Source organism: Malus domestica, chromosome 05 (assembly GCF_042453785.1).
Source record: "Malus domestica chromosome 05, GDT2T_hap1".
Classification (NCBI taxonomy): Eukaryota; Viridiplantae; Streptophyta; class Magnoliopsida; order Rosales; family Rosaceae; genus Malus; species Malus domestica.
The window spans coordinates 31274486-31294116 of NC_091665.1; the positions used below are offsets into that span (position 1 = coordinate 31274486).

The 19631-nt window shown below is 40.3% G+C and overlaps 5 protein-coding genes and 1 non-coding gene across 6 annotated transcripts; 4 read left to right on the forward strand and 2 right to left on the reverse strand.

The window, feature by feature from the left end:
• Positions 1 to 1157: 1157 nt before the first annotated feature.
• LOC139196204 (probable leucine-rich repeat receptor-like protein kinase At1g35710) lies at positions 1158 to 2432 on the forward strand. Its single transcript, XM_070821874.1, has one exon. The coding sequence runs from the start codon at positions 1158 to 1160 to the stop codon at positions 2430 to 2432; it is 1275 nt and encodes a 424-aa protein (XP_070677975.1).
• A 41-nt stretch (positions 2433 to 2473) lies between these two features.
• Positions 2474 to 4317, forward strand: LOC103413589 (MDIS1-interacting receptor like kinase 2-like). The gene is made up of 2 exons (XM_008352048.4): positions 2474 to 3677; positions 3762 to 4317. Exons 1-2 carry the CDS (start codon positions 2474 to 2476, stop codon positions 4151 to 4153), a joined length of 1596 nt encoding a protein of 531 aa, XP_008350270.3. The 3' UTR covers positions 4154 to 4317.
• Positions 4318 to 4801: 484 nt separating this feature from the next.
• On the forward strand, positions 4802 to 7148 carry LOC103435744 (CDT1-like protein a, chloroplastic). Its single transcript, XM_070821118.1, has 5 exons — positions 4802 to 5125; positions 5326 to 5535; positions 5730 to 6230; positions 6456 to 6656; positions 6736 to 7148. Exons 3-4 carry the CDS (start codon positions 5787 to 5789, stop codon positions 6522 to 6524), a joined length of 513 nt encoding a protein of 170 aa, XP_070677219.1. The 5' UTR covers positions 4802 to 5125; positions 5326 to 5535; positions 5730 to 5786; the 3' UTR covers positions 6525 to 6656; positions 6736 to 7148.
• Positions 7149 to 7364: 216 nt separating this feature from the next.
• On the reverse strand, positions 7365 to 10240 carry LOC103435743 (heterogeneous nuclear ribonucleoprotein 1-like). The gene is made up of 2 exons (XM_008374152.4): positions 9925 to 10240; positions 7365 to 8881 (listed from the first exon to the last, which is right to left on the reverse strand). The coding sequence occupies exons 1-2, from the start codon at positions 10144 to 10146 to the stop codon at positions 7814 to 7816; spliced, it is 1290 nt and encodes a 429-aa protein (XP_008372374.2). The 5' UTR covers positions 10147 to 10240; the 3' UTR covers positions 7365 to 7813.
• A 57-nt stretch (positions 10241 to 10297) lies between these two features.
• Positions 10298 to 10382, forward strand: TRNAM-CAU (transfer RNA methionine (anticodon CAU)). The gene is given in 2 exon segments: positions 10298 to 10335; positions 10347 to 10382. It is a non-coding gene; the product is annotated as a tRNA-Met (tRNA).
• A 6036-nt stretch (positions 10383 to 16418) lies between these two features.
• On the reverse strand, positions 16419 to 18797 carry LOC103435742 (protein JASON-like). Its single transcript, XM_008374151.4, has 4 exons — positions 18344 to 18797; positions 17987 to 18078; positions 16765 to 17803; positions 16419 to 16686 (listed from the first exon to the last, which is right to left on the reverse strand). Exons 1-4 carry the CDS (start codon positions 18428 to 18430, stop codon positions 16603 to 16605), a joined length of 1302 nt encoding a protein of 433 aa, XP_008372373.2. The 5' UTR covers positions 18431 to 18797; the 3' UTR covers positions 16419 to 16602.
• Positions 18798 to 19631: the final 834 nt, after the last annotated feature.

The following is a 19631-nucleotide window of genomic DNA, read 5'->3' on the forward strand; positions in this document are numbered from 1 at the left end:
ATTAATTAATCTGATTAATTGTTACTTGAAGATTTTGCAAGTGTTTTGGTAAAGACATGATCAACTCGGTTCACTTGCTGCTGCTGCTTGCTTTATTTGAAAATTACTCATTAGAGCATCTGCTGCACTCTTCTAGATCATCTTTTCTTTTTCAATTACGTGTCGTGTTTGTCGTATTTTCGTTTGACACATTTCCATGCCTCAACCCACACGCTGGGGCTGGACTTTGTTCGGTATGCAAATGGATGGGGCCAGGGGAAGACTAGACCGCGTCAATCAACATTGGCACCACACAGCTCTTGATTGAGTTGAAAGATCCTTTCCGAAATTCCAAACTTAAAGAAAGGATTAGAAACTGTGTACCTCCGAAATTTCACCTGGTTTAGAAACTGATTAGACGAATAAACGTTCAACAAGGCTAAGTCTGTTGATATTATCGTATTAGTGGGAATGATATGGATGGAAATATTGTGTATATTCTTATGCATAGGCTTGATAAAAATAAAGCCGGCACTTTTTGCTGCGATCAATTTTTCGTTTTGTTGATTTGATGAATTCTTGCATTGTTTTCCACTGGAGAGGATTTGAGCATTAATATTGTCAGTAATGGTGAGACTACTGGTTTTTCTTCAAAATTCATGTGCATCATTTGATTATTTGGATGCAAGTGTTTTGGTATAGATATGATGAACTCGGTTCACTTTGAATTAAATTTGCACTCTACGTTAGATTTGATCTCAACACATACTTTGAATTAAATATGTTTGACCCACATGTGTGTCGCATCATCAAACTAACAGTTTTTATAGAGTAAATATACACTTGCCATCTAGTTCGTCAACACATGTGGGTCTCATCTTTATTAGAGATGATGCAAATAGATAATAAGAATAATAATTTTTTTTTTAACGGAGTTTATCGGCATGAAACTATTGTGCGCATTTCGATAATTTGTCTTCAGAGTTACGTTAGGGTAGACTAATTGAAAATCATCCAGTTAGTATCAAGTCTTTGGTCAACAATGATAGTAAACAGCAACATCACCGTACAAATCATTACTGTTCAGTCTTTGCGCGAATGAATGCTTAGAAGCAGCATAAATATTGCTTGACTGGAAACACAACAGAGCAATTGTGCTAAGCTTGAAAAATAACACCATGAAAAGAGTTCAGATGCCTCCTTTTCTCCTTCATTTTTTCTTGCTTTCCCTGCTTCCATCAAAGGCCACCACCTCCTCATCGGGGACGCAGGCAGAAGCTCTGATAACCTGGAAGAACAGCTTCTACTTTTATTATTATTATTCACGTTCTTCTCTCGATTCATGGTCCCTCGCCAACCTCAACAACCTTTGCAACTGGACTGCCATTGTCTGTCACAGCAATACCAAAACAGTTTCCAAAATAGATCTCTCCAACTTAGAGATCGTCGCCACACTAACCGACTTCAACTTCACCCCATTTCTTAATCTCACTCACTTCAACCTCGGGCAAAACTATTTTGGAGGGCCTATACCATCTGCCATTGGCAACCTCACTAGGCTGACAATCTTGGACTTGGGCAACAACCTTTTTGAGCAAGAAATACCCGCGGAGATCGGCCTCTTAACGGAGCTAAAGCACCTAAGTTTCTACAACAACAGTCTCAATGGTACAATTCCCTACCAGCTCAGCAATCTCCAAAAGGTACAATTTTTGCATCTTGGAAAAAACCACTTGAAAACTTCAAACTGGTCTAAATTTTCAGGCATGCATTCCTTGACATACCTTGATCTTCATCGAAATGTTATCCATTCAGAATTCCCAGAATTTATATTTGAATGCCAACACTTGACCTTCTTGGATTTGTCTCAAAATTGGTTCACTGGCCAAATACTAGAACCTGTATTTACCAAACTGGGCAAGCTTGAGTACTTAAATCTCGCCGATAACCTATTCCAAGGACCATTGCCTTCACATTTTCCCAAGCTCAAACACCTCCATTTAGCACGGAACAACTTCAGCGGCCAAATTCCAACTACCATAGGTCATTGTACCGACCTCACGCACTTGTCCCTGGCTTCCAATTTTCTTAGTGGGGAGCTGCCACAGTCCTTGTCCAATCTGAACAGCATTCTCCAGTTGGATTTCTCCGATAATGTATTTACCGGTCCAATCTTGCCTTCCGTGATCTCCAATTGGAGTCTAGTTGTCCATTTGAATCTTCGAGGCAACAGCTTCAGTGGGAATATTCCATCTGAGCTTGGGCAGTTGATAAATTTGAATTATCTAGGCCTAGACTCTAATGATTTTGGTGGGCAACTTCCTATTCAAATTGGAAATCTAAACTTACTATACAGACTAAACGTGAGCAGGAACCATTTGACAGGAGCAATCCCTCGAAGTAACGGTAATTTTGCTCAGGTTTGTATCTCGATTTGTCCAATAACAATTTGACAGGAGTGATCCCTTGGGGTGTCGAATTTTTCGGTCAGATTATGTATCTCGATTTGTCAAATAATAATTTGACAGAAGTGATCCCTTGGAATATCGGCAATTTTGCTCAGGGTCTGTTGTATCTCAATTTGTCCAACAACAATTTAACAGGATTGATCCCTGCGAGTATCGGCACTTTCACTCAGATTGAGTTTCTCGATTTGTCTAATAACAAGTTGACAGGGGTAATACCACTTGATTCCATCAGCAATTTGCGCTTGAGATTAGAGATTTTCAATGTATCACACAACCATCTCTCAGGGGAAATCCCATCAGAATTTTCCAACATGGATAGACTAACCATCTATGACTTTTCTTATAACAACCTCACAGGGCCAATTCCAACTTGTGGCATTTTCCGAAATGCACCAGCTGATGCTTTTGTCGGAAACTATGGCATGTGGAGAGATGCAAAGGGAAAGGCTCCGTGTGATTCCTCCGGCGGAAATTCTGAAAGAAAAAACGACATCAATATTGTCGTTATTGTTATCATATTCTTTTTGGCTTTTGGCGTGGTTGCAACTATCATTGCTCTCTTTCTCTTATTAGTATTACGCAAGAGATCCAAGCTCCGGCCTCAGGAAATCAAAACTTCTCAGAACTTTGAGAATTTTGAGTCAATGATATTGCAAGAGGAAGTAAAGTTTACATTTGGGGAAGTTGTGAAAGCCGTAGATGACTTTCATGACAAGTACTGCATTGGGATAGGAGGATTTGGAAGAGTATACAAGGCAGAATTGGAGTCAGGCCAAGTTGTTGCAGTTAAGAGGCTTAACACGGAAGACTCTAATGACATTCCAGCAATTAATCTCCAAAGTTTTGAGAATGAAATCCGAACTTTGATAAATATCCGACATCGCAACATCATAAGGCTATACGGCTTCTGTTCAAGGAGGGGTTGCATATTCTTGCTTTATGAATACTTTGAGAGAGGCAGTTTGGGAAAATCATTGTATGGGGTTGAAGGGGTTACTGAACTTGGCTGGGCTACAAGGGTCAAAATTTTGAAAGGGCTTGCTCATGCACTTTCTTACTTGCACAATGACTGCTCTCCGCCAATTGTGCACCGCGATGTAACTGTCAACAATGTATTACTCGACCAGGATTTCGAGCCTCGACTCTCAGATTTTGGAACTGCAAGACTGCTGAGTACTAATTCATCAAACTGGACACATATTGTTGGTTCATTTGGCTACATGGCACCAGGTAATGAAACACTTAAACTTGTACATTTTAGGTTCATATTAATTTCAGCATCTTAAGATACTGTTTACTTTTTTTGACGTGCAGAGCTTGCATTGACTATGCGGGTCACGGATAAGTGTGACGTATATAGCTTTGGAGTCGTAGCACTTGAAGTGATGATGGGAAAACACCCTGGGGATATGCTAGAATCCCTACTATTGGAATCATCAAGATTATCGCTGGACAATGTAGGGTTGCTTTTGAAAGATGTGTTAGACCAACGGCTTGAGCTTCCGACCGATGAATTGGCAAAGGCAGTGGTGCTTGTGATGAGTTTAGCATTGGCTTGTACACGTGCGCATCCCAGATCTCGACCTCCGATGTCTTTTGTGGCAAAGAAACTATCAGCTCAAACCTTACCTTGCCTTCCTGAACCATTTGGTATTCTGAGCATCAGCACACTAATGGGGCTGGGGCTACAAGTTAATGGAAGCTAGGAACCGAATTCTATGTTTATTTGAGCCGTAAGATTGGCACAATGGCCATTGCTTTTGTTTCATGTATATCTATGCTTGAAGCTATTAATCATATATATATATATATATATATATATATCAACCATACAAAATTCAGTGAGTGTTTAATAACTATTTTATTTTTAGTTTGCTTTATTTTTCCTATTTGAGATCTTCTGGCCCACGAATAAAAGAAACATGCATCAATCAAACAGCTCACGTAATCAAAACCAATGATACTTACTAATATTATTATCAAACAAGAAATCCAAATAGAATAACGTATTTATATAATTCATTGAGATTTCCCTCCTTTTTTTTCGCCTGTGTTTGTATCAGATATTAAATAAAAGGAAATTTAAATTACAAGGGAGGAGAAGAGTTTTATTTTTTTATTTTTTATTGGTAAATTTGTTTATAACTGCTCACTAAATTGTTAATTTGGGACGTGAGATTTTGGACTCCGAGCCCAAAAAACAAACGAGTGCTCCACCCAGCCTACCTAAGAAAAATGCGAGATCCAACGGATCTGTTTGGCGGGAAGCGATAGGTCTCACTTTTTCGATTCCGAACCCCGCATTTCGCTTTATCTCGGCAATGAATTCCTCGCAAACCCTCAGATCCAGGACACCCAGAAGCCGGGAAAAGAAAGCCCTAAACCCAAATCCCCCTAAAGTCTCAGGCAACGAGGCACTGAGCACCCTGACCCCTCAGAAGTCCCGAAGCACTCATCCGCCGTGCCCGAAAAGCTAACTTCGCGCTCTCCATAGCAGACATCAGAAGGGCCGCCGCCAAGAGCGGCGGCGATTTGACTCAGAAGCGACGGACCGACCAGATCGATCCATGGGGAGAGCTAACGCTGAAGAAGACTTGTGTCAGTCGCTCAGAGAAGCTACCCTGAAATTGGGCTGCTATACAAATTGATCGTTTTTATCTCGAGGAGATTCACATATGGTATTTTTTATAGAAATTTTCTTTCTTACTTGATTGTTTGGTCTTCTTTTTTATCCCAAGTTTTAGGAGATTCACATATAGTGTTTTTTTTTTAAAAAATAAAAACAGCAATTGTCTTTTTAATTGACTGTTTGGTTGCTGAGAAAATGAAATTGGGATATTTAAAGAAGTTGATCGTTTTTTTCTAACTCGATTTTTAGGAGGTTTACATATGGTCACTTAGATCAGCTGAGTTTGTTATGCCCGAGCTGATTGAGAGAACCAGTTGTCTGAAGCCGGATCTTCTTGTCACGATCAATGCTGATGCATTGGACGGCGATGGCAAGTCAAAACCCGTAGGTGGTGGGAGTATGCATTTGAGGAAGGCATTTCACAAGCAGCTTGCTGATCTTTCGAAATCCCATCCTGAGGTATCCCCAATACTCAGTTTCGGATATGGCATCACTAATATGGTTCAATTTGTTGAGTGCTCTGTGTAATTTTAATCGAATAGTTATCTGGGAAGTTATTGGTGTCAAGATTTTCTCCTTATCAGTTTAGCAATCTATTTCTTGAACTACTTTCTGAATAACATGTGGTCTAACAATGCTTAATATGTTTTCAGGATTATGAAATTCCAGAAGAAACTCTCCCCTAGCCATTTGGTCTTACGAAGCAACATATGCGATCAGATACGGACAAGCTTCCATTGTCATCATCTCAGGGTGATGAAATTTCAGAACCAAAGCTTGATACCGCTTGTGCTTCATTGCGTGGCCAAGTGCCTGTAACTCCAACTGAAAGCATAGACGCTGTTGAAAATGATGATGATTTGCCCACAAAAAGTGCTAGCATTGAGTCGACTCCAACGAAGCTTGCTTCAACTCCAGCCAGGTTGAGGGCTGAAACGCCTGCATTGCAGCCTCCAAAGCGATGTTACATGAGCCCAGATGATAATGCTACTAGCTCACCGAACAAGTTGGCTATGCGTCCTCCAAGCAACAGGTCGTTGAAATTTGACACGCCCGTGAAGAATAAAAAAGTTGAGGATGAAGTTCCTGATAGGAGTGGCGCATCAAACGATAGTGACATTCATGATATTCTTCCTGCGGATCTTTTGCAGTCGGTATGTCTATATTGAATTGTCCATTCTTGTTTCCTCATTTAACGAACTTTCCTGCCCGTAATGTGTTTTTGTGCTCCCTCATTTTATTCGAAATAGATGCATTTAATTGTGCTTAAACTAGTCCCAAAAGTTATGGAGAATCATGTCGTAGTGGAAACTTTTACATAGTTGGACTGGAAGATAATGAACTGTAATTCTGAGACGTATCAGTGTATCTTTATGCAGCTTAGAGAGAAGGAGAAAAAGGCAATAGAGGAGCGAGATCCGGCCATCTCCCAAGCAAAAAGGCGGTGACGGATGATTTCCAGCCTACCAAAGCTCTTCAACTTGATTCATTTCCTACTTCAGTCTATGAACCGTTCTGTTATCACAAAAGAAGGGCTTGTTCACAAGATCATTGGACCAATTTCGATATTGTTGACAGAAGTAAGTCGTTAAACAAAAGAAGATACTATTTCTACGAAAAGTTATGGTGAGCCTAACTCTTTCTCCATTCTCTTGGCAGAGGAAGTTCAGGAGCATCTAAACTTGTTGCTAGAGCTGGTTCCCGATTGGATTTCTGTAGAGACGATAGCATCTGAAGCTGATTTGCTAATGATCCGATAAGTTTTCTTCATATTTTGAAGTAGAAATTATGTGCGTTCTAGTGGAAATGTATTCATCTTCCGTTGAAAAGATAAGAACCTGATAGACTTGTCTAAACTTTGCCTCTCTTGCAGCATCAATAAGGACATCGACTCCTGAGTCAATACGTGCACGGCTTGAAGCGGCAAAGTGAGATAGGGAATGCTAGGTTTTTCGATAATTTAGTTGTTCGCGTAAGGGGCATCTGAGTAGCCTGCGCACGTAAATAGAATCAAGGCTTCTTCCGATAATGTTATTCAACGTGTTCTTTGAATGAATGCTAAAATTTTCTGCAAGATGCACACTAACGACACGAATTCGCTAGTCGATTGCTACCGTTTCCTCGCACATGTCTTTCTGCTAAAGAATCCATTTGTACCTTGGTTCTCTCCTGCTCAACTTTAGCCAAAATCGGCTGTTCGTTATACTAGAACCAAGTGTTCTGAACAGCAGCAGCATGCCTTGTAATTGGTCTGGAATTCAGTTCAATGAATTTGTTGGATTCGGGCCTCGATTGAACACTCAATATTACCCACGGTGAAATACAAGTTGAACAAGCACAAAAAATAAAGATAGTAACATCGAATTTCTAGCACATCACAACTGAATATAACCAATGCAGCAGCTCTGGGAAGAATATCTATCATCAATACCAATAGTGATAAGCAGTTCAATAGAAACCATGAGAGAGAGAGAGAGAGAGAGAGAGAGACGGGGTGGAGTGGAAAGGGGAAGAGGAGAGCTCCAAAATTATCAATCGCGCACAGAACTACTGCTACTAGAATGTATCGGCACTTCTCGCAGAACTACTGCTGCCAACTACCACCAAGAATCAAGCAATCCAACCAATCTCAGGATAGTCCAACTCTTCTCGTGCATAAGGTGTCAGATTGGAGAAAAGATTGCATGCATGAGGGATTCCTGTGAAAGAAATTTCAAAATCTCTTGAATCTCTCATGTTAGGCCTGCCTGGACTGAGAACCACCATAGCCACCGGTGGCCTGTGAAGGGTCAGATCTCCACGATGCATTAGAGTACCCTGAATTACCATTGGTGTTGTCATAGCCGCTCCCCATGTAACCACGACGAGTCCCTTGTTGCTCTCCACCGTTAGCACTACCTGAGTTGCTTGTTGGGGTACTTCCACCACGCCCGCCAGAGGTCCCATACCCACCAGGATAAGAAGCGTAACTCCCGCCATAATTTCCATAACCATAACCTTGATTTCCATAACCAGAAGCCCCACTTGGTGATTGACCCCTAGGAGCAGAAGGAACACCAGTTCCACCAGGAGTACTCCAAGGAGCTGCAGCCCCATAGCCAGTAGCAACATACCCAGGAGTTTGGTTGCTCCAAGTATTTTTCAACGCACCAGGTACCCCACTAACATAGCCAGCATTAGGGGCATTTGGATTCCCATACGATCCTGCAGGACCACCAAAACCAGTATTGGCACTTCCATAACCACCAAGACCATAACTTCCATAACCAACCCCTGTATTTGCCGGCCCATAACCATAACCCGGTGCACCATAACCAGAATATGGAGGGAAACCACCTGCTGTAATTTGAGGCTGCACATATCTACTGCCATCAATTCGACCATCAAATGCATTTGTACTGGCCCCAGAGGCACTGTAACCTTGATATCCCCCACCCCGGCCCCCACCACCAGGATTTGCATCTTTAGGAAGTGCTCGCTTTACCTCTACAAGTTTACCATTCAACTCATGGTAGTTCTTTTGTAGTACTCCATCAACTGCATCTTCAGTGTCAAATGTTATGAAACCAAAACCACGAGGTCGTTGAGTATTTTGGTCATACATTATTACTACATCAGTCACGGTGCCATAATTTTCAAAGAATTCACGAAATCCATCTTCTGTAAGTGTAGAAGGCAATCCACCAACAAATATTTTCTTGGTCTTAAAATTTCCTCCCCCTCCAGAGCTCCTGGTGGTATTAAAGTTTCCGGTTCTATAGGATGTCTGTTGTTCTTCTCTTGATATAGCCCGTTTGGCCTCAACCTGTGTAATCAAAGTAAAACCTTTAACAAACAAAGGGACAAACAGATGTACAGACAGGGTAAAGATATACAATAAAGTAGCATATATGCTTGTTCATAAAGGGCAAGGAAGAACCTAATAAAGTAGCAAAAATCAGCTAAAAATTTTAGTAAAAACACAATAAAGTAGCACTTGAACCTCTCGTAATCTAGAAGTCAATCACTTTGAGACTAAAAGTTAAAAGTTGTATTTGGAAAATCGTACAGTTGAAAACCATGCCAAGAATGAAAAATATGCAACCTCCCTACGTGTCCAATTTACAAAGTTTCTAACCTATACCATCCAACCATGCTTAGAAGGAATACACGGTAAGTTGGTGTTGTCATGCATCCTACTTTTCAGGTAAACTACCGACATTATGTTTGACGACTTATCAAGTATTTTCCTTAAGGACATTACGTGTATAACTGCACATCAATGAGCACCCAGAACACAAATCTAGATAATAATACGAAATCCCCATTAAAAATCAGAAAAATGTGCAACCTCATCAACCAAAACAGTTGCTTAGACACATTACATCTTATAAAATATGTCATGTACACAAATCATAACGGAATAGATAAGCGAAGGCAACGTTGTTCTCTCCCTAACGAACTTGGTTTTCATCAGCCAAAGGTAACCGCATAACTGCAAGTACATTGTATAAAAATCAACACATGGAGCTTAAAACCAACAAAACTACAAGCAAAAATAACCGATTCCGGAATGTCTCTGGGCTAGCAGATGCAATCCCAACTTAAAATCAGCATTACCCAGTACACATTGCAACCTCAAGAATGCAAGAACACTCAAAAAGACAGCTAAAGAACATACAAACAACAACCACCCATCAAAATTAACATCAAAATTACCCAAACCCACAACACATTTCGACACGATATCGAAATCCCGGAACCAAAAACACTCGCAAAAAGCTAAAAAACAAGGAAAGAAACCCACTAGCCGCGAAAGTGACATGCAGGGCAAAATTGGAAGAGGAGAAACGTGCGAGAGTGACTGACCAGTCGACCGTCAATGGTGTGCTTGTCGTTGAGAACCCGGTCGATCAGAGAGGGGTCGGAGAAGACGACGAAGCCAAAGCCTCTGGGCCGGCCGGTGACCTTGTCGCGCATGATTACGGTCTGGGTGACATCGCCGTACTGGTTGAAGTAATCGGTGAGCTTGTCCTCGTTGGTGTCCCATGCCAGTCCTCCTATGAACAGCTTGCCTTCGTCCGAGTCCATTTCTAGAGAGAGAGGGCAGGAGGAGTCGAGGAGAAGGGAGGGAAGGGCTACTGGCTAGGGTTTGTTTGAAACGACACCGAATTGAGCACGTGGGTTACGAGGGTACCATTCAATATGTATAAATATTTTAAGTGGTGAAAGAAACGCACATGGGGTGGTGGCGCAGTTGGCTAGCGCGTAGGTCTCATAGCTTCTGAGTTATCCTGAGGTCGAGAGTTCGAGCCTCTCTCACCCCAACAACTGTTTTTGCTTTTTTTTTTCAATTCCTGTACGCGCTTTGGTCTAAACTTGTTTGGTATAATCAAAATATTCTCAAGATGAGCTTTATTCTTTGGTTGGTCATTAAATGCAAGTGGATAGGATTTTAACTTTTGCTTCATTGGCTACTGTCAATTGTTTTAGCACATATTTGCCATGTCATTGCTGATATGTTTGAGATATGATAAGTATGCCATGTCATCATTGATGTGGACAAAGTTAGTTATATTAGTTTGTAATGGCTTATAGTGTAAGATAGTCGAGGTAGCAACCTGGCTGCTCACACGGTTACCTCATTTATTGCCAAACATGGTGGTCCATTTGTTTAGGACGAGATATGCCCTGAGTTTTTATTTAATATTCTTGTTATGGATGTAAACATTTCGATTAGATTACAAATAAAGTCTATCTATTGACAAAAAATAAAATAAAATAAAAGCAAAATATACACAGAGCATTTTCTTCATTGTTCTTCTTCCTTAGTGTTATGTTCTCTCTTTCTTCATTTCCATACTACTGTCAAGAAATTGTATTCTCTACTCTAGTGCTATGGAGCCCCATTGCCACCTCATTTTTTAATGTTCTTCTACCAATGGTATTTGGTCCTCGGTGCTCAAGTGTAGTGTCCCTTGGCTAAGGCTACCTTTGCCTCTTTTTGTCATGTGGGCTGCTAGCCATTGGAAGGGAAAATTTCTTTCGTCGATAGCGTTGAAGTTATCTCTTGTTGCTACCATGCATTATGTATGGAGGGAGTGGAATAATCGTAGATTCAAGAATTCATATCAACCTGCTGTGGTGGTTCCCAACTCAATCAAGTCCACTATTAGATTTTGGTTGAGTTCTTTGAAAATCGCTCATTCCGCTGCTAATAAGTCTTGTTGATTTTCAAAGTATGTATTGTATTTTCATCATAAGATCATTACAATTGTACAACAATATATAAGGAGATTGACTCCTTAATTTACGCCACAAAAGGTGGCTTGGGGAAGACAACCTACAAAATGTGACTTAAGGAATTGACAACCGACAAAAGGTGACTTAAGGAATTGACAACCGACAAAATGTGACTTAAGGAATTGACAACCGACAAAAGGTGATAGCACAAAGATAAACTAGACCTATCCCCTTCCAATACGCCCCCTCAAGCTGGATCCAGGAGGTTTATGGATCCAAGCTTAGACAGAAGTTGCTGAAACTAATGAAAAGCAAAAGGTTTTGTGAAGATGTCAGCCAGTTGGTCAAAGCTTCTTGTATAATGTGTCTGAATCACTTGCGACTGCACCTGTTCTCGAACGTAATAGCAGTCAACTTCAATGTGTTTCGTCCGCTCGTGAAACACTAGGTTTGATGTTATATGCATGGCTGCCTAATTGTCACAAAATAAGGACATAGGAAGAGTTGTAGGAACACCTAAATCTCACAGAAAACCCTTGAGCCAGATCAACTCACACGCAGTTGAAGCTATGGCACGATACTCAGCTTCGGCACTGGACCTGACGATAACAGTTTGCTTCTTACTTTTCCATGTGACCAAGTTTCCACCAACAAAAGTACAGTAGCCAGTTGTGGATTTGCGATCAATGGTGTTCCCCGCCCAATCAGCATCATAATATCTCATGATTTATGTGTTGTCATTCTTCTGCATGAGGATTCCACGATCCACTGATCCTTTTAAGTAGCGTAAGATCCTTTTAACAAGGGTCAAATGCTCAAGAGTCGGGGAGTGCATGAATTGGTTCACAAGACTTACAGAATATGTGATGTCGGGTCTAATGATTGTTAGGTAGATTAACTTACCCACCAATCACTGATAATGGCTGATATCCGTTAGTGGTGTGCCCTTCAAGCTAGGTTTGTGCTTGTTGTAGAGAAGAGTAATGGCCGGTTTAACATCGCTCATGTTGGCTTCCTTGAGCAAATCCAAGACATACTTTCTTTGGTTAAGAAACAGCCCTTAGTGCGAGGTTGCCACTTCTATACCAAGGAAGTACTTTAATATCCCAAGGTCTTTAATTGCAAACCTTTGTCTGAGGGACTGTTTGAGGTTGAGGATTGAGCTTAGTTTGGCATACCAACACTAGTGAGAATTGAGCTTAGTTTGGCATACCAAGCTCGTGGAGACTGTTTCAGGCCATAAATGGATTTATGCAATTTGCACACCAAATTCGGTTCATTGCTTTGAGGATGCCCTGGTGGCAATTTCATATAGACCTCTTCTTTGAGATCTCCGTGCAATAATGCATTCTTCACATCCATTTGGTACATGGACCACCCCTTGTGCATTCTTCACGTCCATTTGGCACATGGACCACCCCTTGTTTACTGCCACGGACAATAGCACCCTCACGGTGTTCATTTTGGCAACATGTGCAAACGTTTCTTTGTAATCCACCTCGTATGTTTGAGTGAATCCCCGAGCTACCAATCTTGCTTTATGCCTCTCAATTGATCCATCTGACTTGAATTTGAGTTTATAAATCCATTTGCAACCCACAGCTTTCTTGCCTATGGGAAGTTTGGTGATATTCTAGGTGTTGTGTTGATCTAGGGCTTTAAGTTCTTCTTGCATTGATTCCTTCTAAACCTCCTGGTTGTTGGCCTCATGGAAATTCTGAGGCTCATTGTAACTTGATATGGTGCTTATGAATGCAGCATAGGCTGGTGTCACTCTCTTGTACGACACACAATAAGAGATGGGATGTGTGGGTTTGTAGATGACAAAGTCTTGAAGTCTTGTGGGAGTTTTCCTAACACGCATTGGATTACGTCGAGGAGCAAGAAGAGTTGTCTCACACTCGTTCACATTTTGGACCGTATTGTGAGGGTCATCTTGATTATCACCATCTTTATGTCGTGTACCATCAGAGTGAGACCCTTCATTGCTATTTTCATTGAAAGATGCATCAATGTTGACATGACTGGGATCTTGTTGTTAAGGAGCCTCAAGTTCGATTCTTGGTAGTGGGAACACACCCAAGATGTCATCCCCTTGACTTGTGATTTCATGTGACTTGCTGAAAAAAAAGATTAGTTTCATGGAATCAAACATCTTTGGACACAATCAATCTCCTTAGTTGAGGATTATAACACCTATATCCTTTTTGTGTAGATGAATAACCAAGAAAAACACATTTAACAGCTCTAGGATCCAATTTATCTCGATGATGAGATTGAATATGCATAAAACAGATGCAGCCAAAAACTCGAAGGTGTGAGAGATCAATTTTACTTCCTTTCATGACCTCTAGGGGAGACTTGAAATCCAAGACTCGACTGGGCAATCTATTGATGATATAAGCAGCTGCCATAACCCCTTGGGACCAAAATCTCTTTGGTACATTCATTTGTAGCATTAGTGCTCTTGTTTTTTCAAGTAGGTCACGGTTTTTGCGTTCAGCTACACCATTTTGTTGAGGTGTGCCAACACAACTTGTTTGATGCATGATGCCATGAGTGCTTAAATATTGTTTCATGATATGGGACATATATTCGGTGCCATTGTCAGACCTTAAGGTTTGAATTTTAGAGGAGAAATGGTTTTTTACAAGGTTATGAAAGTCCTTAAATACTTCCATAACTTCATTCTTAGACTTGAGAAGATACAACCATGTAACACGAGAGAAATCATCAACAAAGATCACAAAATACTTATAACCATCAAAAGATTCACTAGTTGGTCCCCATACATCTGAACGAACTAGTTCAAAACACTTACTAGCCCTGGACAAGGAAAAGTTAAAAAATAATCTAGTGGCCTTAGACAAGTGGCATGTTTCACATGAAATAGCATCCTTCCCTAAGTTTGGAAATAGAGTTGACAAAATGGGTGGAGAAGGGTAAGCTAAACGTTGATGCCACAATTGATTATCTTGAATGAGATTGAACTTGGCTTGGAACACTCTGGGATTGCTTTTTGATATGTAATAGAGACCTTCTAAATAAAACTCTTCACCAATCGTCTTCTTGGTGGCACAATCCTGAAGGATGACATTGTGAGGAGAAAATATAGCTAAGCAATTCAAGGTATTTGTGATCTTTCCCACAAATAGAAGTTGAAATGGGAAGGAAGGTACATACAAAGCCATTGATTCAATTTCATCTGACATTATTTTTATTTTTTCCTTTCCTAAAACCTTTACACTCTCACCATTTGCAATTGAAACTTGGGAAGGATTAGTGAATTTTTCAAACTTTTAAGACTTAAACACATGGTTAGTCATATGATCTGTGGCACCCGAATCTACAACCCAAAAATCATTCAACATATTTATTTTAAGAGCAGTTTTAAAGGCTTTCATGATACCTTGCATGTTTTCTTGGGGTACGGGTTTCGTGTCTTCCAAGAAACCCGCAAACTTGTCGAGCAATGCCATCGAGTTCCCTTCTCATATGTTGTCTGCACGGTTAATTCCAGCCCCTCATTTCTTGCCTTGAAGGTACGACATAAACTCAATCATGAGTTTAGCTAGATTTGCTGTGAAGTTCTTGAATGGATCAGACCCATTAGAGGTGGAGGCAGACACGTGATTTGCTCGGTGTGTAGTACGATTCACCCTTTGTAAACCTTTGTTGTCCTTTATGAAGTCAGGCTTTAATTCTGGGTGTAAAATCCAGCATGTGTCTTTAACATGACCTATATTGTTGCAGTGTTGACACTTCAAGTTCGGATGCTTTCCTTTGTACTTCCTCTCGTTGGTTAAATAGGCCCTAGCCTTAGGTACACTGGCCATTATACCCATGTTCATGACTTTCCTCCTTACTTCTTCACATTTGATTGTTGCACATACACTAGTGAAGGAAGGAAGTTATGTGTTCATGAGTATGTGACATCGTAGATCTTCATACGTTGAATCGAGACTAGACAAGAGTTGAAATATCTTGTCTTCTTCTGCTCTCTTTCGTAGCAATGTTGCGTCGGTTGTATGAGGGCGATAAATTTCCAACTCATTCCACATGCTTTTCATGCTTCCTAAGAGTTGCACAAACGGCTTGCCGTCTTGTTGCAGATCGGAAATGTCCTTCTTTAATTGGAAAACCCTTGCAGTATTGTTCTAGTTGCCATACATTTCCTTGACCGCCTCCCATAGCTGGTATGAAAATTCAGAGTAACTGAATATTTCAGCTAATTTTTGTTCCATAGAATTCAGGAGCCATGACATAACTAGCTGATCCTTGCTAAGCCAGGATTCATAGGTTGGTGAGGAAGCATCAGGTACTTTGATGCGTCCATTTATGAACCCTAACTTGGACCTTCCACCTAGAGCCAGAGACACTGCTCTTGACCAAGGCAAGTAATTAAACTCATTCAACACGACTGAGCTTAATCTTTGATTCGGGTTGACATCCACCTCATGCAAATTCATGGAGGAAATCACCTGTGAACTTTCAGCTTCTGATCCTAACGAATTGTCTTCAGCCATTTTGAAGATTGAACACGCTCGGATAATAGTACAACAGAGGCAGGTTAGATTTCCTGCTCTGATACCATGTTGATTTTCAAAGTATGTATTGTATTTTCATCATAAGATCATTACAATTGTACAACAATATATAAGGAGATTGACTCCTTGATTAACGCCACAAAAGGTGGCGACAACCTACAAAAGGTGACTTAAGGAATTGACAACCGACAAAAGGTGATAGCATAAAGACAAAAGTTCGCACAAAGATAAACTAGACCTATCCCAATTGACAACCGACAAAAGGTGATAGCACAAAGACAAAAGGTGTTAGCACAAATATAAACTAGACCTATCCCCTTCCAATAAGTCTATTTTACGGGAATGGAATATCCCCTAATTCGTTAGTATTTGTTGTTGCTGCTTTGATCCAACGTTCTTGCGCTTGGGGATTCAACTCAAATTAATCATTGATTGCATCTCAAGGAAGTGCTCTCCCCCAGGGCAGTTCAACTCAATTGCTTAATGTTGTGTTTTCAGAGAAACAAATTTTGTAACGGATGTTATAACTAACATACTTTCAGACACAGCGGAGTGGATGGAACTCATGCATGATTTCAAGCAAACTAGTAAAATCACAATCCATAATTTCAAGCAAGTCTCCAATATTACAACAGGCAAGCGTCACACAAAAAACAACATCATAATTCACAAAAGAATTAAAAGAATAGACATCATCACCAGATAATAACAATCACAAACCAATCCTCTTTCCTTAATTATAAAGAACTCTCATCAATCATAATTCAGCAGCACCTCCTCTGTTCAAAGCTCTTTCCAACCTCGTCTCAAATGGGGTAGAATGCCAATTCACTCTTTTATCCTGCAAACCCGCAAATCTGTTATCAGAACCCGTCAAGACCTAATCGAAACAGCCTCACAAATCTTACTTGGCATTTACCTCTCTGTATTTGCTGGTTGTGTTTGGTATTCCTTTGTAAGACGAGGCACCCGAACTCTTGGCAGCGGGAGGAGGAGCCATGTGATTCCAGTAGGTTCCGACAGTCCCCATTATGGCCATCTCGTCAGGGCTTCTACTTGGTGACTTCCTTGGTGAAGACGAAGCTGAAAACTGTCTGAGCTCTTCAACAGTTAATGCACCTAAAATTGGTCGATCTTCATGGCTTCTCGCTGAGTTTGATCCATGGGACGTGCTTTTCTCAGGCGTGAAGGTGTCTAAAGCAGTTGTGCTGACCTTGTTAACGGGTGTATTTTCTGATGAAAACAACCAGTTCGAGAGGCTAGCATCAACTGCCATTTCTTGGTTGGAATCCTTTGAATGCTTCTTGTCTTGATCAGTTTTCAATTTGAAGCTCAAACTTGGATCTGAACTGAACGAAATCCGGGGTTCTTGATCCTGTGTGAAATTCTCTTTCTGAGGTTTCATCAGTGGTGTCCCTTTGGCTTTGAGAGCTTTCCATTGTGTAAGATTCTCAACAGGGTTTAGCACCGAATGAACATAACCACTCCTATCTCGCACATTGTGGTCCAACCCAGCTGGTTTCATCGGCATTGGACTATCAAAATCCTCAGTCATTACTTGACGTGTAGAAACCCCACTGTTTGATTCTACAATTTCATCTTCGTACTCTAGTTCCCCTTCATCGTCATCGTAATCATCCTCATCTTCACCATCAACATCACAGTCCTCATCATAGTCTAAAGCTTCGTCTTCATCATCGCTATCCCTGCAATTCTGGTACCTATGCCTAGGAGGATATGACCCTGAGCTCGAAATGACCGAACTATCTTCAGAGGAAGACTTAGATAGGCACGGTTTTTCCAAATTCTTCCCCTCCTCTTCCTCCTTCCCATTCTCTTCACTATCCAACAAAGGATCCGGGGTTTCGTTGGTCGAAACATGCTCATAGGTCTTGACATTCGAATCAAAAGTAACTTTCTTTCGAGTACTGAAGCTCAGTTCCTCCACTGGCTTATCCCTACAAAGCATAAACTTATTATAACTTCATTTCGATATCGAAAACCCCAAAAATGAAGTGTATTAAAAAAATCAAACCGATGCAATTACATTAAAAAAAAAAAAAACAGTAGAGTGATAAACACAAAATTAAGAAGCAATTGAACCAAAAAAATAAAAAAAAACACGAAAGCCAATCACTCACCGGACTTCTTCCAATGCCGGGATAATAGGTTTTTCCTCAACCACCGGTGCAGAAGAGACGGCAGATTTCACAGGCCCGAAACTTGTATGTCTCTGCCAAAAACAAAGATTAATTCAGAGGAAATACAATCCAAAGACTTGAACTTTCAACACTTTTTCCAGAATAAAACAATTAAATCAAAATGAAAAACAAACAAAAAGAAAAAACAACTAAATGTAGCCTAAATTCATCAAAAACACTATATGGGTTTTACTCGGAAGTTCGGAATTCACTGGACTGTTTACAAACTAAACCCCAGAACGGAAACAGTAAGGAATCAATTTTCTTTCCTAGACTTTTCTCGGGAACCAAACTTACATGGTCTCTGTGGTGAACCCTGTACCTCTGATTACTCCTGCGGTTTTTGTCTTTGGAAGAACCAAAACATGCAAGAAAGCAACCCATGATTTCGATCTCTCTCTTTCCCTACTCTGTGGTATCCCAAAGATTGTGTCTTTCTGGAAAAGAAGAAGGATTTGGGTCCTGGATTTTCACAATTTCAAATCTCCATCTTTCCCAACGTGTGTGTGTGTGTGAGAGAGAGAGAGAGAGAGAGAGAGAGAGAGGGAGGGAGAAGGCCGTTGGGGTTGGTAGTAAACTTTTGAAGGATTTGAGGCAGGGGGGAACGGGAAAGGACAAAATGGTCATAAACTTTTGAAGGATTTGGGGCTTTTCGGAGGGGGCCCTACCAGAAGAGCACCCCAAGGGTTCTTTAATTTTCGAGAAAACAAAAGGGATGTGACCGTTAGGGTCTGTGTGTGAATCATCACCCAGCCTGGAAAATTTGAGATTTTTTTATTTGACACCGTGAAACATCAGTTGACTGTGGGTCCTACGTCTCCAAGTGTGATCCAATAGTTTAGAAATTAGAATACCACTTAAATGAGGGATTGACTTGCAAGGTGAAGCTTCAATTCTTTTTGCTTTTTGCTTTTCTTTAATAACCAAATTTTTTTTCTAGTGATATTCGATTTCGTGAGAGGTTACGTTCGATTTTTGTTAAAGATAAATTTAAATCACATTATTGTTAATCATTGCAGTGTTAAAAATATAAGTATCAGTGGAAATATCGATATGTAAATTTGTGGAAATATCGACGGATATACCGAATATCAATATCGATATCGGTTGCTTTTGATGAAATTGATGGAAATTTAAAATCAAACCTTAAGAATAGTCAAACATTTGGTTGGATGAAATATAAGAGTTTCTCTGATATTTAACAGATTTGTCAAAAATATCGACGATATCTGTTGATTTTAGTCTAAACTTAAGATTTTCTCCAATATGAGGTGAAGTTTAGACTTCATCTCCCATTTCCATATCTTTCTCCAATTTTTTGGATATTTTTATGAAAATATTAACCATATCAAAAAAAAAATTAACATGTGAGGCTATCGTTTGTTAAAAAATTAAATAAAAAACATAAAATACCAAAAGAATTTGGTAAACTTCTTTTTAGTAGGGTTAGTGGGTTAAATAGTTAGTTGTTAATTGGTAAATTTGAACGTTCTCACTTCTCAAAGCGGCTGGTTTGATTTCGTTTCGTGTATATGAAAACTGCCTAAGTTGAACGATCCTGGCACTTGTCACTAGGGTGCTTGGG

Excerpts from the sequence above, each read along its gene's own strand:
- LOC139196204 (XM_070821874.1), top strand. The coding sequence starts at position 1,158 with ATGAAAAGAGTTCAGATGCCTCCTTTTCTCCTTCATTTTTTCTTGCTT.
- LOC103413589 (XM_008352048.4), top strand. The coding sequence starts at position 2,474 with ATGTATCTCGATTTGTCAAATAATAATTTGACAGAAGTGATCCCTTGG. Across the intron at positions 3,678-3,761 it reads ATTTGGCTACATGGCACCAG|AGCTTGCATTGACTATGCGG; the intron begins GTAATGAAACAC and ends TTTGACGTGCAG.
- LOC103435744 (XM_070821118.1), top strand. The coding sequence starts at position 5,787 with ATGCGATCAGATACGGACAAGCTTCCATTGTCATCATCTCAGGGTGAT. Across the intron at positions 6,231-6,455 it reads CTGCGGATCTTTTGCAGTCG|CTTAGAGAGAAGGAGAAAAA; the intron begins GTATGTCTATAT and ends ATCTTTATGCAG.
- LOC103435743 (XM_008374152.4), bottom strand. The coding sequence starts at position 10,146 with ATGGACTCGGACGAAGGCAAGCTGTTCATAGGAGGACTGGCATGGGAC. Across the intron at positions 8,882-9,924 it reads ACACCATTGACGGTCGACTG|GTTGAGGCCAAACGGGCTAT; the intron begins GTCAGTCACTCT and ends TTGATTACACAG.
- LOC103435742 (XM_008374151.4), bottom strand. The coding sequence starts at position 18,430 with ATGGGTTGCTTTCTTGCATGTTTTGGTTCTTCCAAAGACAAAAACCGC. Across the intron at positions 18,079-18,343 it reads GGGTTCACCACAGAGACCAT|AGACATACAAGTTTCGGGCC; the intron begins GTAAGTTTGGTT and ends TGTTTTTGGCAG. Across the intron at positions 17,804-17,986 it reads CCGGCATTGGAAGAAGTCCG|GGATAAGCCAGTGGAGGAAC; the intron begins GTGAGTGATTGG and ends TATGCTTTGTAG.